Consider the following 19,243-nt stretch of genomic DNA (forward strand, 5'->3'; position numbering starts at 1 on the left):
TATACACTAATGGTTGATAACTAGAAAATTATACTGCCTGTCATTTGCATTGACTAATTATGAAAATCAGAGAAAGATATCATTTGCGTAATAACTTGGAACGTAGTGTAGGCCACGATCCAAGAGAGAAGGAATAAAAATAATGAATGTAAAGATAATTAAAAGGCACACTTAGGCAAGATCTGACAGTGGTAGACACCCTCTAATACGAACTCATTTTCCGAAACCCCTCTCAGTCCTCCACTAACACATATGCTGTAAGGATGACGCTGAATGTTTCTTGGCCTTGCTGGAGTTCTTCCATTTTTTATACTTGTTTCATGTTGATGCACATCTCTGGGGATATTTCTAAAAGGATAAAGATTGGGCTATGTAGTAGCTTTTGAAGCCTGTAGTAGCTTCTCCACTAATATAGGCAAAGCCAGGAAAGTGTTATGCATGCTCATATTCAGAGTTCCTGCGTGGTGTTAAAGAAGAGTACATGTCTCCTGTAGACGCATAGCGTGTCGAGTGCATAGGAGTGCTGGAGTAGCAGTTGGCTGAGAGAATATCTGGCCAGCGGATGGGGGCCACTGGGGTTTCGAGCACCTGAGGAGTACTTCCCATTAGAAGTTTACACATTAGGTTAGAAGTTTAATAGGAAAGCAAGTAAACCTTCTCGTTCATGCAATCTGGCAGCAGTGCAATACATGAAGTCACGCAGGCTACAGTGCGCACAGAGTGGAACTCAAAGTACCATCCGATGTAGACCATCCGCCTCAAGATGTGACGTGTTGCATGTTCGGAGTTGCTTTAAATTTATGGTGATTATTTGGGTTACCATAGGCTCCCTGTCAGCTTAAACCAGTTCTCCTGTGACCTCTCTCCTTAACAGATTTTTAGCACGATTTTGGGTAACCATGGGAGATATTTTATGCATAAAAATCACCGAAGAGCCACAGGTCCTGCAATACACGAACAAGCCTGTCCATGCAAAGTCACAGACTTAACATAATGCCAGCATGATTTTTATTTTTGACAGCCTAATTGTCACATAATAGCCGTATCGTTTCAAATGAATGTGCAGTTCCTAATAAAGTGGACAGTGGGTGTACATGCTTAGCGAAATTGCTAGCAGTGTGGAAGATATAGTAAGTACAAATTATTGCATTAACAGGGTAATTATACTTTATAGTCTCTGAAAGTGAGAGTGTTGAAGTAAGGCAAACTGTCACCAACGATTATTGAATCTTTTTATTTGCGTCAGTTTTCCCTTCTGCCCATTCACACATGAATTGTGATTTATTTTGATCCATGTGATATTTATTGCACTTACATTGATCTGAATGTCTTGACCTATGTGTTAATGCATAAAGCAAAGACAAGAGTAACAAGACACTGACTTTCAACATACACACTATATCATCATCCTATTATTTTTAAACTATTAATTAGAGATTACTACCGTAAAATGCAAACAGAACATTAATGCTTATCTTGCCCAAAATATGTTGTATTATTGATTAAAATCTTAATACAATTAAAATAAATAGCTGAAGGGCTGCAGTAAAATGTCCATGTTTACTTTGTGTGGCGTTAAGGATAGGAATAGAGGGTTCTTCAGTTTGTACTTGCAGAAGAATCCTTTTTGTAGAACTTAACAGTAGGGGGTTTCGAATCCAAAGAACATTAAACATAGCGCTCATTTATACCACCAGCATGCCCAAGAATATATTTTGCTATATATATTGAAATAATGTTCATCTGCATAAATTATGTTATCCTATAAACAAATAAGTAAGCTTCTTATAAATCTCCTCCTGTTACACAATGTGGCTGGACTGGTTCTGTGTTTGAACTTATTTCTGAGGGAGTGGCTGTTGACACGATTTAGAAAAAGGCTGGAACTTTTCTCATCAGAAACATGCAATAGAAGAGGCGTGAGGTCTGGAAATGACGCACCAGCTTGACTCATGACAAGATAGACCTGAATCCTTCTACACACTGGGGAGAAACACAGACTACTTGAGGTTATAAGAGGTTAAATCAGTTAGATCACTTAGAATTAGAATTAAATCACTTCCTTTTTTTCTGCTGGAAACAAGTTGGAATAACACGCATCATTTAAACAGGCAAATAATCACGCTTGATATTGGGTTTTAAAAAATGTTTATGTGGCAACAAATAATTCCACATATATCATTTACACGGTAACAGCTGTCACCACAGACGTTATTGAGTGCTTTTATTTACAAGAGAAAGTGGCTAATGATAAATGTTACATTTTGATATTCTTTCCTTTTTTATTTCTACCCATAGGGTAATAGGTCCACTGTACCTTTGAGTGCATTTAAAAACACACAAATCTAAGTTAACACTTTTCTAAAAAAAAAAAAAAAAAATGAAATTTACAATACAAACACATATAAACAAAGCCAAAGGACATCATGTTACTAAAACTGCCGTCTCAGCATGTTAAATGCCCCACTGTCACGCATACAGTCAGCAGTCATACATTAGATGTAATTCAAATCAACAGTAAACTCCCTTCCTTTTACGCGCGTATGATGGCAGAGCGCCAAAAGGTTTTATGCTTCCTGGATCAGTTACCGCAAAGCGCAAGAGAGAAAACACAGAAAACACAAGGGTGAACGCTCTACGGAGGGACGTAATGAATTCTTTAGTGTTGTTAAAGAGCTGCGTTGACGTCAAGCAGCAGGACAGAAGCATGTTAGATGCGTACTTTCAGAATCGAATTAGGCCGTAATCCAAGACTGTTCAGAGAAGGAATGAAACATAACAAACTGAAAGATAATTAAAAGGCACACTTAGGCAAGACCTGCAACATCATCACGTCACAATGATTCTGCTTGGTGAGAAAGAGTCAGTCTGACAGCTGTCACTGTAGACACCCGTCTGATACCAGCTCGTTTTCTGGAAACCTCTCCATGTTGTAAGGATGACACTGAATGTTTCCTGGCCTTGCTGGAGTTCTTCATGTTGATGCACATCTCTGGGGATATTTCTAAAAGGATAAAGATTGAGCTATTTGGCCCAGCCTGTAGTAGCTTCTCCACTAATATAGGCAAAGCCAGGAAAGTGTTGTGCATGCTCATATTCAGAGTTCCTGCGTGGTGTTAAAGAAGAGTACATGTCTCCTGTAGAGGCATAGCGTGTCGAGTGCATAGGAGTGCTGGAGTAGCTGTTGGCTGAGGGAACATCTGGCCAGCGGGGGGTCACTGGGGTCGCATGCAGCCGGGGAGTACCACCCATCAGACATGGCTCCATGCGGGACATCGGGCTGTTCAGCGAGTACTGAAGAAGTAAAGACAAAGACATGATTACTGTCTAACCATCATGCAAGCATTTTGCGTTTTGCAAGACAACAAGTTAGATAAAGTCATATTTTATATATAATGTCTTATTAAGTCACTCACAAAATGGTATATCAGTTTTAAAAATAAAACTATTAAAAAATAAAAATAAAAAAAGGATATTAATTTTTTTTTTTTAATGTAATAAAACAGTTACTTCAAATCAAATGCTTGCTTATGATTCGTCAAAAATATTGTTCTTTTTATAACACTAGCTTAGACAGTGTTCCTCGCTGCAAGGTTTTTTTTTTATTGTTATACATGTTTTTGTATTAAAAAAATAAATAAAAACTTCAGGATTTACTGTTATGAAAAAAAATCAAGTTGTTTGAATATTTTTGCCAAACCAGCACATGCTGAAATGTTTTATTCCTGACATATAACATGTCACTTTTACACATTTTTTGTGAACTGAGTTTAAATATAAAATAATGTGTAAGCAGGCACACTAATTAGGGGCTCTACAGCTATTTTTTATTTGTTGTTGCCATGGATAACTCAAGTGATCATAAACCTAATCAAATCATACATGTCAACACGTGTGCTTCTCAAACACCCTTTCTGTCTTCAAATAGGAAACCAGCATAGTGTTCCATTTGAGTCATCTAAATCACTTCCTACTGGGTGCATCCACTCAGACAAAGATCAGACATTGTGCCTGTTTTTAACACACGGAGGAAAAGTGGAAATAAAAATCTCTCTCCTCTCTAAATAGAAACTGGTCCACAGTCAATACCATTATGGAGTGCTGCGGAGTGGAAAATAAAAGTCAGCCGGGGTCAGGGACCAAGATATGAGGCTTAGTGACCTCTTGTTCGTGCAGAGAAAAGAGACCATTGAATAACAATATTTTAATAAAGGCGTGCTCGGTCTGGTTTGCCGCTCGCTGGCTGAGGCTCTGAGGCGGCTATTGAGCGTTGGGTGGAGGGGTGTCGAGTGGAGGGGGCTGTCAAAGCTGTGACCAGGCCACCTGTCAGTGTCTGCATCCGCTGTAGAGAGCGCGATTCACCCCCGGCTGCTTCGGCAGAACTGAGGCTGGGTCAAAGATCTCTTTACAGGAAATTACTATTACTATTATGTCTGCTGCTTTGGCTTACAATATACAGTATGATGCCACCAAGCTCGCAGGCCTACTTCCGTGAGAGCTTAAATATAAACCAGTTATCTACTTTAATAGCAGAAAAAAGGAAAAGCGCAATTTCTACAGATCCTCTGTAATTTCTTACCAATACATTTATTTCCTTTGGATGCACGTGTTCTGTTTAAGGGTGGTGAAGAAGGAATAGAATTCTCCGTCGTACAACCAAATTAATACTTAATTTCATGAGATGGCAGAGAGTTCACCCGCAGGCTAAGTGGTCCATTACTACAGACCTTTTCTGCATTTCACATGCTAATGACCACAGTGTGTCATTCACCATTCTTATTCATATTAGCATTCCTGTCTGAGTTACAGACCTTGTAAGATGCTATTAAACAGGCAGGAGTGGAATACACTTCCATTACCATTTCCATTTCAATGAAGGGGAATACACTACTATTATGCAACTGTTATGAAACAGTGGAAGTCATTACAGTTGCATAAGGATGTATATTGGACTAAACGAAACACAAACCCAACAGATGTTAAGACACTGCCTTTATTATTTTAAAGAACTTTAACATTGCTGGCGTATTAGAGCTGATTCCGAGTAAAAACGAGTGTGTCCTGGTGGACGGCTGACCTGTGCGGAGGAACGGTGGTAGGAGGAATAGTGCAGTGGGGTTGGGAGGCCTGCTTCATGGGGCAGACTCGGATACTGGCTCTGGATAGCATGATGATGCTGGTTCGTGTAGCTGCTGTAGTTGTAGCTGCCCGTGTATCTAAGAGAAAGGGAAAGAGCATTAAAAAAACAAACAATTAGCTGATAAAATCGAGACTATTGGAACTGTTCTCCTGTGTCTCTTATTATAGACTCACCCGTGCTCGTCTCTGTAGGGGTAGACTTGCATCCGGTGTGCGGACGAGGTAGGGTGCACAGGGGCGCTGGTACGCATGCAAGACAGCTGGGATCCTCCGTCGGGGGGGTTGCCTCCTGACGTGGTCACTGTGTATGTAAGGGACCATGTATATGACTGAAGCGCTCCTAGTATAATACACACATATACAAAACACACGTTTCTCCCTTGGGCCTCGTTTAAATTACATAAATTATAGAGGTAACCTTTTACATTGCCATGATGAATTATTAAGTGGATGGGTTTTTTTTAAACGCCTTCATACCTGAGGTAACAGACACACTGCTGTATTCTGGGGACTGGGCTGAAGTCGGAGTGCTGGTGGCAACTGCTCCTACTGAGGGCACTGACTTTGCAGGAGAGTAGGGTTCAGGGGACACGGAGGTGCTCTCACTTGCCAACATATCCTCACTACTGTCCGCTGCAGGAAGACAACAATGGAAACGTCAATATGTAACGTACACTCACCCACCGGTGTAGTAGGAATACCTGGACGGTCATGCAATTATCCATTAAGACGATCATGTGACAGCAAAGCAGGTCAAATATTAGCAAGAGGAAGAAACTTTGCCCACTGCATTAATTTCAATCATTCATTCATTCATTCATCTCAAGCCAATCCAGGCGACTTTCGGCACAAGGATTGGCACATGCACACACTCCGGGCAATCTGGAAACGCCAATTAGCCTAATTTGCATGTCTTTGGACTGTGGAGGAAACCGGAGTACCTAGAGGAAACCCTCCAAGCACAGGGAGCTGTCCTACCACCCAGTGCCACTGCCACCTTATAACGACGAGCACAATGGTCTTATATGTATTATATCATACTGTCACGTCTACACCTGTTTTGAATAATTGACATTGTTTCAGCTTTGCATATCTACATAAAATATACTTATTAGATGGTGTGGCCATTATATACTCTACCATATGTTATGTTCATGCTGTATATCTCATTTATATTAGAATATAAAGCGTGATAACCGACAGTCCACGTCCTTTGACCCACCTGTAGTTCCTTCTCCCTTCATGGCCCTTATCAGCTCATTGGCTCTTTCCTGGCAGTGTAGTGACTCCAGCAGGTACAGCACATAGTCATCAAACATCAGGTGAATCAGATGGAACGAACCTGCGCACACAGGACGAAGATATACACACTTAATCATGGTGTACCTCACTCTCTGCTCATACCCAAAACATATTTTTAAGCTGTAAGGAACTGTACACTGGGCCGGGCTTTTGTTAAACCCGCTAATGAACACAGATTACACACTATGATTACAGATTAGACATAAATCACACACTTTTAAGAGTTGTTGGAGTGAAAATAATGCAAACGCCCTGACTCAATAACAAAAGGGGGAGAAATTTTAAAAGAGCATGACACAATCGTCACATTGTACAAGTAAGTCCGGTCAGTGTGTGCTTTATAAACCGCTATTCAGAGCACCAGGCGCAAATACTGCCCACTCATAAAATGGGAAGCAGGAGGAAACACTTGCGGAGGGGGTTAGCCTTTGTTAATTAGCTGTTTTGTATGGAGAGCTGCATTATCAAAACACTGCAACCAGCTGTGTCTTTGATATTCACAGACAGAGCTGAAGAGGGGGGGGGGGGGTCTTCACCCTCGTCTTATAGTGCTTCGTTCTGCTACTCTTTGAGTAGGCACGGCAGCCATGTTGACGTGATGCTTTTGCATTTATGATTGTAAGAAATTTCCTAAGAATAAATACGGAGAAATACAACTCAGGTCGTACTAGACTAGAAAGGAGCGCAAAGCAAGATCATGAACCAACAGGTGAAAACCACATGAAAAAATATACATATATATTTATAATTTGTAATAAAGTCTATTTTCAAATATGAATTTCAGTTTTAACATGAGACATTATCACAAAACAGCTTTACACAAACGTAAATGAAGATTTAGATTTTAATTTTAGACCTAAATTTTTAAGAAACACGCCAGAGGAGACAGTGACAAGTAAAATCAAAAAGAAAAAAGATTTTTAAACATATAAAATAGCTATTTTATTCTGCATTATACGAGATGAAGTATAAACCTGTAGCAAATGAAAATATTTTTAATCCAGGCAAATGTATCTATAACTTATTAGTATAATATTACAATAAGCCAAATATAAAAATATTTAACTTATTTATTTTATTATCTTTTTTTTACATTTATTTTTGTCCTGTTAGCAGATATTTTAATATTTTTTAATATTTTTCAAATTAATGCCAAAAAATAAACAAAATTGTCTACCAATTAAACAACAAATTTATGTCTTGATATATTCTAGAAATATTCTAGATGTGCTGTATATATATATATATATATATATATATATATATATATATATATATATTTCTATATATTTAGAAATTGTAGATAAATGCAACTAGACTCAAGACAATGTCATATTCTGCAGTGTATAACATGGGGGTCACATGGCTCTTGCAGACTCACCGAAGCTAGGGGCGCTGTGCAGCGTCATGTCCCGGATCACTCTTGTCCCAAAACAAGACCACATGAGAAGAAACTGCTGAGCAACCTTCTTCAGGGATCCGGGTCTCTTCCCCGCCACCTAAAGGAATATTACCATGAGAAAGGCTTTGGGGGAGGAACACAAGGGCCTTAACCTTAGTGTCCATGCTGAGGTCTAACCCCACAGGAACGAAAAACATGTCAACAAGTCAACTATTTGATTTTCCCCCGGGGACACGCCTTCCCATTCAACTATTGTCTGCTGGATAGTCCACGTTCCCAAGGAGACCAAATTTTTACAACCCTATATCTGCAATAGAATGGGTGCAAAAGGGGCCATGAAGACATCATTAAGTTGGGGAATTGCGGCACAAATGGCTCAGCATAAGCATGTCATAATGGGGTTGGCATTTGGATGGATGCTTTACATTTCAGGACTGCTGTTAATATGGTCACCATGTAAAAGTACGTCTACAGAGAAAACTGAGAAAAGAATCCTGACATTTAAATAATATGTTGATTCGATTTTACTCAATAAATTATTAAGCATGCAGGATAATTGTTTATCTCTGTGTGATTTGCAAAGAACTAAAAACATAAAAAGCTGAACTGACCCGCACAACACATCTGTCCACCATAGAGTCCAGCCACTCGATGTACGCTTCAATGGGGGACTGATCCTCCAGAAGCCGGTCAAACTCCTGGTACACTGGGCGAGGAGAAACAGGATGAGACCGACCAAATGTAAGGTAGATTAAAATGTCTGAGTTACATGCACTGTTCTAATACTAATGATCTAGCAGCAGTAATTAATGCTTGAATCATTAAAGCAGAGTTTCCACAATTATAGCAGAAAATTTAATGGTAATATAGTTACACTGTGCTTTAATTCAATCACAGAAACTGTTATTTATGTCTAAATAATAATAATAATAATAATAATAATAATAATAATCACAACAAAACCTGATGATCAGGTATATATATATATATTTATATATATATATATATATATATATATATATATATATATATACATACTGTACTGTACTGTGCTATTATGTCTACGATATGAAAATGCCCCCCTTACTACACTTCTGATCACTTATGCAGTGGCAGGAGCTACTTTCTGAACTTTGAACTTTTCTGTCATTTGTGGCTCGCCACTGAAATGAGTCTGAAATTCTCCCTGGGTGTTGAGGGTAAGCTCAGTTAACCTCACAGTGGCTGTAATTAAAGACTGCCTCTCACGACCGTGGGAATGATTCAGCTCTCGGTAACTAGAGTTACATCAAAATTCGAAATGTAAATCTTGCCACGGAGTACAATACTTGCTATACAGGGACGCGCTACTCACTCTTACTCACTACTAATAAATTCACATTAACTTGGGTTTCTAGCAGAGTGTTAGACGTGAAGCTGAGATGACTCATTAATTAAGTCAAAGCAGCTGCAAAAAGCCAAAATTCTACTTACATTAGGTTTAAAGCAGTGAGGCTTTGTATTTAGATTTATATTGCCGCACTGATCTTTTACAGCGCATACTGTATTTTTAAAACGGCAGCACTTCGGCTTAGTGGTAAGAGCCGGCACCTTGCACTCACAGTCCAAGGACGTGCCTCATAGCCTGATCGCCGTTTCCTAACTGCCCATAGTGTGTGAGTGTGTGTGTGCTCGGGGTATCAAGAGGTTGAGATCCTCGACAGTCTAACTTTCCCTTACAGCATTGATGTTTGGCGCGAAGTCATAGGCCAGTGCAGCTAACCGTTCAAAAGACTGAAGAAAATAACCTTCAAGTTACCTAAATTAAAGCCAAACGTCCCCCCTTTTCCTCACGTCTCTAACAGCTTTTATTTATCTATGAGTCGTTTGGTCAGTCACTCACATTGGATTATGAGTCGTCTCTGGTCTTCCCTGGAGTCCTCCATTGTGTAAAGTGTCTGCTTGGTGATGCTGTTCAGATCTACATTCCTCCAGTCCTCCAGCATCTGAAAGGTGATATCTGCACTGTGGATCACAGTCCGTGATGCCTACAGGTACAAAAGTATGAAAAACAATCAGTTTAAAGGAGTGTAAGAACTTGCAAAATAAAAAGCACAAAAATAATATTCATACCAAACGTGTCATTTAACATGCTGTGTTTTATCTGAACGTGATGTAAATATTCCCCATCCATCTGCTTTTATTACTAACTGTATCATATTGGAAAACACAAAATTTTTTTACATGAGAAAACACACATAAAAAAAAAAGAAAAAAAGATGGATATTATTTCTGTATCCAATTTTAATTGTTTCTCACCTGACAAAGATGATTTAATGACGTTTGCCGCTTGAGGATCTGGGAGAACCTTCTTGACACTGAAAAATGTAAAGTTGCACATTTCTTTCATAATGCTTCAAGACACATAATGGACTGAACAGTACATAGTCAATGTAGGGACACAGGACTTACACTCAAACTTGATGTTGCGCAGGTTCTCGGGCAGATCGTGCAGAGCCACTCTCAACCACTCATCAAGCTGCTTGGCAAATTTCCTGATGACCTGAGTCAGGCTGCGTGGATCATTCAAACGATGATTAAAAAAAAACCAATTCATTATAAAGAAGATATGATGTGAATAAATATGGTGACGGCATTTTTGTGGAAATTCAGTAATAGAAAATATTAATAGAGAGAAAATGGAAGTGGTCTGAAGAAACATACTGTTTCTGCTGTACAGTATCAAGTGAAGTAAAATGTAAAGTAAAATTAGTTTCCTTTTATACTTAAAATCCTTTCCTTCCAACATTTAAAGTTTTCATTACAACAATGCACAGCTTACCTCTACGTTTTATGATCTAGTGAATTTATTATAAACAATTAAACTGATACATTTACTAAAAGAATTATAAAGTTACAGCACAAAAGGCGTTTGATAATCAGCATCATCTGAATAACTCATTCATTTATTCATCTTTTATACTGCTTTATCCTGTATACAGGGTCACAGGGGCCTGGAGCCTAACCCCAACCCTAACCTTGTAGGGCATATGGCGGATACACCTTGGATAAGGTAAATGCATGCACGCACACACACAAACTACGGGCAATTTGGGAATGCCAATTAGCCTAATCTGTTCATGTCTTTGAACTGTGGGAGGAAACCAGAGCATCTGAAGGAAACCCACCAAGAACATGCAAACTCCATGCACAACCCTCACGCACAAGACCACAGTGCTAAATAATGGTTATTAATAAAAATAAATAAACATAATAAACCAGAGGTTAGAGTTGCTCATAAGTCGACATTTTCCATTCAGAGCTAACAAAGAAGAATAGTTATATGACCTAATGTCTGTCTGTCTGTGTCTCTTTTTTTCTATTAGCATTAGGGACATTAGGCACATTAGGGACATTAGGGACAGCACTCACCTATCAGGTAGGGCCTGTAGGACCGTGGGCATGAGGACTCCAGAAATGGCTTTGTATAAGATGGAATCACACACCCCTACAATGTTTACCACAGTGGATGAGCCCAAGACAGGCAGCATGTGTGGTGGCATCCCTTGCCAAAAATGCAACAGGAAGCTCTGGACCTACACACACACACAACAGTAAGGGAATGATTAACACCGGGTCTACACTGTGTGGACACATCTTAAAGACTGTACTAAGTTTTGGTAAAAGATTACAGGCGTCAAAAAGTTGTAAAAGCCAGACATATTCCGTTCATCCAAAGAAAAAGAAAAAAAAAACAAAAAAAACAAACCTCATCGAAATTAGCTCGTATGACGGTGTCAAGTATTCTCTGGCAGTGTGTTCTGTACATCATGATAAACGTTGAAACCTGAAAATGAAAGAGATCGTTTTACTAAGACTTATCGAAATAATCATTCACACATCAATACGACCTCTCATACCTCCTGCGTTATAACAAAATAAATGACACATTAAAATACTTGCGTTAATAACCCTGGCCGCAAATCTTAGTCAAACGCGTTGTATAAAAAGTGGCTTTGGAGATCAGCAAGCCGTAAACTATTTCAAATTAAAGCCGCTTTTTAAAGCAGGACAGCTAGAGTCTGTACTTTATTGTGTGTGAGATCTTATTATCTACTTGAAAGATTAAGAGTTCGCTAGGACCCAGCATATAAATCCTCAGGGCCCTTGTTTAAATCCCAACCCGGAGAAGGTGCAGGGGGCAGATGAAAGGGGAAGCAGGAGGGGTGGATGTATGAGAAGAGATGGGTGGTGGTGTTGGGGGGGGGTTGGGGTAGGCTGGCTAAAGAAGAAGATAGTCACCAGGTTTTTTAGTGCTCTATTTACCTTCTGTTCTGGCAGAATGGCAGGCAGATTTAGGTCTTTGACATTTGGAAATTCTGGCAGCAGAGTGCCCAGTTTGGAGCGGGGTGAATACGCCACTGTCTGCTTGGTAACCTCTTTCTTGCCTGTCTCGTTTACCCAGGCGCCACCCTTCTTGGAGTACATCACATCGTAGTACTGGGAGCTCTCCTTCACTGCTAGGCCATAGTAGTGGTACCTGAGGAAAAGAGCGACCAAGAGAGGACCAAGGAAGATGCAGGTTAAGTAAATAAAATGAAGGTATATCTGAAGTTGCTAATAATAAACAAACATCAGTGGAATTATCGTCACTGTTATGAGAATTATATGAGGCACATAAGAAGAGAAGAGAAAAAAAATGCACAGACAGTGTCAGTCTGGTAAGACTTACTTTGATTGGCCCCTGGTTCCCAGCCTTCGTGTTGTTAATTGAGGGAACTGTTGTCTTATTATCTATAAAGGACAGGACACAAAAGGGCATTTGCTGAAGATCACACATTGTCCTTCCTTCACATTTACAATCTAGATGCTTACAAGCTAGACAGTTTACTTAAATCTACTGGACATGTGCAACATAAAAGGAGGAGAACTTCTGCAGTGCATGAAAGACCGCTCTCCGTTTGACCACTGAAGTTCTTGCCAGTTGTCACATTCACAAAATTCATATCCAACAGCTCTTCTTTCCATCCTTTTTCTTTTCCCCTTTTCCTATGTCTCTGTCTGAGTGTCTGTCTCTCTCTCTGTTCTGTTTTTGTCCATGAGATTGGCTCCTTGGTCCAGCTCCCGGTGCAGAAACTTTAGCAAACAGTGGAGCTCTCCATTGTGTGGGATGAAAAAAGGGGCCAAGCTGTGAAGTTTCTGTCAGGCTCGGCTTGATAAATGAGCAGACAGGGAGGCAGCCCCAACTCTCTCTCTCTTTTTTGTCCTGAATCAATGAAGCCTTCCTAAAGGACACCCCACGCTGCTTTAGCCACTGATCTAACATTCCGCAACATCTCACCCTTCCAAATTTCCTTTAATTACACATTAATCCAGGCCCCCTCTCTTTTTCAATATCCTCAGACAGGAGCTGGGGAATGGGGCAGGGATGTCAGGTGGTATCGACGTAAGGAGGCACTCGCATAGAATGTGGGAACAAGAGAAAGCATGACTATAGGTTTAGATCGTTATTTTGCTGAAAAAATGGTGACGGTGACATTTTTCCATTCTACCTTAAGGAAAGTGGTTTCGTTCAAATATCTAGAGCAAGTCCTTTAACTCTCACCTGTTCAGCTACAGGCATATCATATGCCCCAACTTCACCTTGTAATACACTTTTACCATTAGGAATGCGTTAAAGCGATCTAAATGCATTTATCACCTGATTCTGGTGCAAGTATTGCATGCATCTAAGAAATAATGCAATGACACAAATCAGTTGTAATGCTCAGAATAGCTGGTTTGTGAAAGCTTACCTTCCCAAAACTGGCAGCATTGACAGGCTGAGTGCCATGCTTCTCACAAAAGTCTAGATAGTGCATGTACAGTGCACTGCGAGGGACACACACTCCCTCAGCAATCTCGTAGTTCTCCTCCAACCTGGTGAAAACCATCTTATCAACACAGAGGTTCAAACATTTTGCTGCAGAACATTTCTGAGGAAAAATGTAATGACATTGTATTGAAGCAATAAAGGCTAAGTTTGTATAAACCGAGGTAGGTAATAACACTATAGCTATGTTTTGAATCATTTTGGCGTAATTCATGGCCGCTTCAGTAAGTAATGAAGCGGCTGCAATGAAGGTTGTTCCAGCCAGAGTTTGTACAGTAAAACATCACTGAGTATACAGGTAATAAATGTGTTAAAAAATGCAACAAATCAAAACAATGAAAAAAATAATGGATAATATATTATTATTATTATTATTATTATTATTATTATTATGCCATCAATTTAACATGATAGCAAATCTGTGCTCATAGTGAGATATGTACGAAAGTTCAAAATAAAATAACTTAATTTTATTTAAAACTTAAAAATTAAGTTTATTTTAAGTTGTATCAAAATGGTGCAGAAAATACAGAACTCTTCAAATCCACATTGACATGTTTAATTATCCTACTTTATTATTATTATCATTATTATTATTATTATTAGTTTATTTATTAATATGTTACGAATAAGGTTGCGGCATCTAAATAATAATCAATCACATTAATCTTTTTCCAATATAATCTTTTTTCCTTTTTGATTCAGACCACAAAAGGGTCATATTATAAATGCTTTTATTGAATTTGTGGGTTTTTTTATAACAAATTTATAACATCCAATATAACATGACATCCAATGCCGAATAAGCATTATATTTTATTGTTATTTAATAAATATATAACAACAAGTATAACATATAACATCCAATAAGCATTACATTATTTACATAAAAATGATTAAAATAATTAAAATTTCACTTATATTCTGTAGTTTAGTTTTAAATTTCTATGAAACATTGATCCCATTTACGACTAACGGAGTTTGTACAGCACTCATACACTTTTCAATAACAGACAATAATACAAACAGCAAAGGATGAAGAAAGCTTAGTAGATGTACAGTACACCCAGAGCTCCTCCATTTTTTCTATTACTTTTTTTTTTATATCAAATGCGCTTTTGAAAGCCAACACTCTTACTGATGTCCAATTCTGAGCAGAAAAGCAATGACTATTGTATGGATTTATATGATATTAGTTGTCACTGGCACAGCTATGTCAGCCTTTGGACCAGAATGTAAACATCATAAATCCTGTGTACACAGCAAAATCCCCAGGGTCAAATTAAGAGCTACAGTACTGCAGAAACTGTTACAGGGTCCAGTTATGTCCAGCTGTGTTTATGAAATCAACACTGGGCTTTTGGCTGTGAATGAAACTCGCTCTGCCTTATTAAGTGTCATAATTAAAATTGAACCAGACACGTTTTATTAATCCATAACATGAAATTGATATAATGGAAATGAACAGTCTTAAGGGTGAATAAGGTTGAGTAAGATGCAAACTCACCATTGTAAAGTCGCCGGGGTTGAATGCCGTTTAGACGCCCGGTTATTTTCCTTTTCTTCATCTTCGACAAAATATAAAAACCAAATAATTAAGAAAATAAAAATATGATCATCATTTAAATAATAAACATGCTTAAAATCACAATTAAAAGCCTATGAATATAAATCATAAAATGTCTTCATGCCACTTTAAAAATCTTTTCTTGTAAGAAGAGATAATCCTAAAACCAGGTTATCAACAGGTTGTGGATTGAAATGCCATGGCTTACTTTCATCCGTGGACATGTTCCCCAGGGACGTGTGGCTGGAATAGGGTTTGCTCTCACTTTCATTAAGACACCTTTCAATCCAGCTCTCTGTAAAAGTAAAAATGTTCTTTTCACTCTTTATATACAACTAGTTTTCATCAAAGAAAAAAATTATCTGCCTTTTTTCCACTTTTAAAATGCATAAAGCAACAGGTTGAATACAAAAAATAAGTTACTTTTTTTTAGTCTGCAAACTTTTTGAAATTCTGTAGAAAAATAACCCTGGATGATTCATTGGAAATACAAGAGAAATTATTATTTTTATTTTTTTATCATCAAGAGCAACAACAACAGCAAAGTCGGGATCACTCTGAGAGAGGCATGGGTTTCTTCCATGGACACTGCTTGTCATGTAAGTGATTTGTCTTGCTTATTTATTAAAGTAAATACGCATTTATACATATTTGTATGTCAATGCCATAAGAATTTTTAATAGTCTAACTCCAGCAGGAAATAGATTGAAGGTGTGAGCTAAATCATCTGATGAGAAAACCCCACCATTATAAAACTATTAAAACTACATTCTGACAGGTTATTTTATGCTCAGAACATATCTCCAAAATCCATAAAGAAATATGACTTAATGGACCGCAATAATGTGCGCATGCGCAGCAACTGCGAATTAAAAAAAAAAATTTTTTAGGGGCAGCTGTTTATGTTAAACTCGCGCGTTGTCACCTCGACTGAGTCCGCGCGCGCTCGGCGTCATCGCGCTGGACTTGAATAATGTGTTTAAGCACGCGCCCCACATATATATATATATACATACGTTTATGTCGGATAATTTTGCCTGTACGCTTTTCAGGGCTGTCTTTAGGACAGACAGCGCAGGGCCTGCACCGTTTCCGGCACGGGTCGTGACTACCATCACCATAGCAGCGGTTGCCAAGGATGCGCGTCGGCAAGGACTTCAGTTCCGACTGATGAGAAGGGTTTAAAGCTGAGAAACTTTCTCCAGAACGTTCAATGGAAGTGCAATTGTTTAACATGGATGCACAATGACGAGGAGGCGTATGGGGTGGTGTTAGTGATATTGAGATACTATTGGTTTACATTTAATTTAAAAAAAAAATAGCATGTGGAAATATGAACTTAATAGAAACAGCTAAATAAATGACTGTAAACATATATTTAAATTTATTTGGTTATCTTACTGGAAATTTCGGTAAGTAGCCGAGTAAAAAAAAAAAATAATAATAATAATCAAGCAAAACAAGCACTAATAAAGATAAATCCCTGTAAGATATTTGCGACGGTGCCGACAAGCAGTTGAGCCTAATGGGTTCTTAATTAAAACACAATAAAACACGACTTCTCAGAAATGTATTCCGTTTCTCTCTTTAAAAAAAAAACTGTGTTCGTTTTTAAACAGTAAAAGTTAAAAGTTTAAAATGAAGTTAAAAGTTATCCTCGAGCCAGGTGGCTGTAATTGAATGGTTTGTTTAGTGCGCAGCTTGAGTAGGTCACAATAATTGGATTAAATCCAATCTAAATGCGGGACGGATCAGAGATCGTTTCTTGTGTGGCACTAAATATCAGGGAGAACATCTACAAAACTGCATGGTACGATGATGTATTCGTTTTTGTTAGAATTCTATATATTATTTAACATAAATATACACTTAATACTGAGCTAAAAAGATTCCTGGTGCATTTTGTGTAAAATAATTAGGCCTAACCTTAGACGAGATATATCCGGACCAGACCTGATCTGTATTTAAATTAAAGAACTAAAACGTGGTCCGATTTGATTCGACAGTAATTCGATTTCTATTATAGTAAGACATATAACGGGCTCTGTAGAAAATACGTTTCTCCTCAGGCTACTTTTAAGCGGCGCCCAGAACACACGCAGCTCGGTGGCTGAGGCAGGTGCAGCTCAGGGCCTCGAGAAAGCAGCGCGACTTTTACACATTCAGCAGAAAAATCTCTCCAGAAGCGCTTCACGAAGTTAGACACCTCGAATTTCAATTCCAAAAGCCACTCAAAAGTTGACGCAAAAGTTGCAAAATGAATTAAAAGGCGCAAAAGTTGAGAATTAATTTGTATGCACGAGAAGAGCATGCATCCTTTGAAGCAACAAGAAAGGTGAAAATAGCCCATCAGCTGTTCATGTCTATGTAAGTTAAGGCCACCAAGCTGTCCTGCTGAAGGATAAAAGTACTAAATGTTTTTTTTTTTTCTTTTTTTTTTTGCTTAAAAAAAAAAAAAATCTCTAAAGTAAGGTTGAGGTCACACACTTCCAAGTCCTGCGTCCCAAAAACCGCCCAGGCTCCCCAAGCATCCCGAAAGCCAGGGCGGCGCAGCATAGAACCAACCTGTGGATTCCATATCAGGCTCTTCGAGCAGCCCACAGTGCATCCTCTTCCCATCCAATGTCCCCAGGGCTCCTCTGAGAAAATGGCTCCGAGCAGGATTCCCCCTCCTCAGCTCCCTCCGACTCTCCGAGAGCACTGCCTGTCACTGAGACGCATTCGATGTGCTGGCTTAACAGAGAAAGTGCAAGAGAGAGAGAGAGAGAGAAGATGGTGGTGGTGGAGGTGGTGATAGTGGAGGAGAGGTGGCGGGGGTGAGGGTTGAAGCGGTGGGGGGGTGCGAGGGTCAGAGACTCCAGAAATCCAGAGGGGGGAAAAGCCAGAGCCGTCAAAATGTTTGCTGATGTTTCATGGGAAAGGGGCTGATTTTATAGGAGCCCTGATGGGGGACATGTCATTGATAGGCTCGGCAGGCTGATGAATGGCTTCGAGTCAGATGGGGATGTGGCAAGGCTCACTGGAAGTCTTTTGTGGGGCTGTTTTGAATAAGAAAAGCTCCCTCCCCAGAAAAAAAGAGGCTTAGATCTACGCAATCCCAGCACTGTGGCCTCCCCGTCTCCCATTATAGCATTTAATACGTTTTCATACCCCCCTCCCTACACACACATACACACACTGCCCCCACTGCCTCCGTTTTAAAGTTCTTGATCCAAGGGCCACTTTTTGGCCAGTTACAGAATTTTCTCCATTCGAAAACCCCAATGGCATTTCGTGAAACAAGCAAACAAACTGCATGGAGCGAAGACAAAGTTGTAACATTTTATTGATACATCATTTAAAAATGTATTCAAGTTGGAATTATTTTTGCTCCTTTTTTTGTTTTAATCTAGCATTGCTTATGTCACTCTATTAAAAAAAATATAGAACAGCACCAAATCTTGAAATGGGAAAAAAGAGAAAGTTTAAGAATTTGGTCAAATCTGCTCTTGCGCAAACAGCACTGGCTGACACCACCACCCCATCCCTCCCCTTCTGTCTCTCTCACTCTCTCCTTGTACCAACCTTATTTTAGTGTGCTGGGAGGAGAGCTTTTTTTTTTTGGTCACAAAAGGGGGAAGTAAAAGTGTAGAGCCTGAGGCAGGGAGGCTCTGATGGAGTGCCTGCGAACTGCAGAGGGGAAAGCTGTGATTAGAATATGAATGGAACCACAGGGGAGAGATAGAAGGAGAGAGGAGAAGGAGCAAGAGAAAGGGGGATTATGGCTGAACTGCTCCCCACATGGTGGACAGAGGAGGAAGACTCTTCAGCACTCAGTGCGCCCAAGTATAGTTTACTGGCGTTGCCTTATAACTGTTGCTTCTTTAAAAAAAACGCAAGAGAAAGTGTGTAGGACAGGTATAGAACTTTTAAACAATATCTAAATCCTTTAAGTTTTTTACATGTTGGCAGATCTTAAAATAACTTGCAGATCAAGGATTGA

At 39.1% G+C, this 19,243-nt stretch overlaps 1 protein-coding gene across 2 annotated transcripts; it reads right to left on the bottom strand.

Annotated features, from left to right (window-relative positions):
• Window positions 1-2,099: 2,099 nt before the first annotated feature.
• On the bottom strand, window positions 2,100-18,025 carry rfx4 (regulatory factor X, 4). Of its 2 annotated transcripts, none has more exons than XM_053500678.1 (18): window positions 17,827-18,025; window positions 15,470-15,556; window positions 15,202-15,262; window positions 13,618-13,741; window positions 12,555-12,616; window positions 12,149-12,362; window positions 11,592-11,669; window positions 11,255-11,418; window positions 10,295-10,395; window positions 10,142-10,200; window positions 9,726-9,870; window positions 8,455-8,549; window positions 7,823-7,940; window positions 6,362-6,481; window positions 5,617-5,772; window positions 5,314-5,440; window positions 5,078-5,216; window positions 2,100-3,294 (listed from the first exon to the last, which is right to left on the bottom strand). In XM_053500678.1, exons 1-18 carry the CDS (start codon window positions 17,867-17,869, stop codon window positions 3,025-3,027), a joined length of 2,163 nt encoding a protein of 720 aa, XP_053356653.1. In that variant the 5' UTR covers window positions 17,870-18,025; the 3' UTR covers window positions 2,100-3,024. The 2 variants fall into 2 exon arrangements, with proteins under 2 accessions (XP_053356653.1, XP_053356652.1); XM_053500677.1 differs by having other exon boundaries at window positions 5,314-5,479.
• Window positions 18,026-19,243: the final 1,218 nt, after the last annotated feature.

Source organism: Clarias gariepinus, chromosome 7 (assembly GCF_024256425.1).
Source record: "Clarias gariepinus isolate MV-2021 ecotype Netherlands chromosome 7, CGAR_prim_01v2, whole genome shotgun sequence".
Taxonomy (NCBI): Eukaryota; Metazoa; Chordata; class Actinopteri; order Siluriformes; family Clariidae; genus Clarias; species Clarias gariepinus.

Bases quoted from the DNA above. Each gene is read 5' to 3' on its own strand.
- rfx4 (XM_053500677.1), bottom strand. From the start codon at position 17,869: ATGCACTGTGGGCTGCTCGAAGAGCCTGATATGGAATCCACAG. The intron at 12,617-13,617 runs GTAAGCTTTCAC...TGTCCTTTATAG, and splicing joins ATGCTGCCAGTTTTGGGAAG to ATAATAAGACAACAGTTCCC. The intron at 10,201-10,294 runs GTAAGTCCTGTG...TACATTTTTCAG, and splicing joins GCGCAACATCAAGTTTGAGT to TGTCAAGAAGGTTCTCCCAG.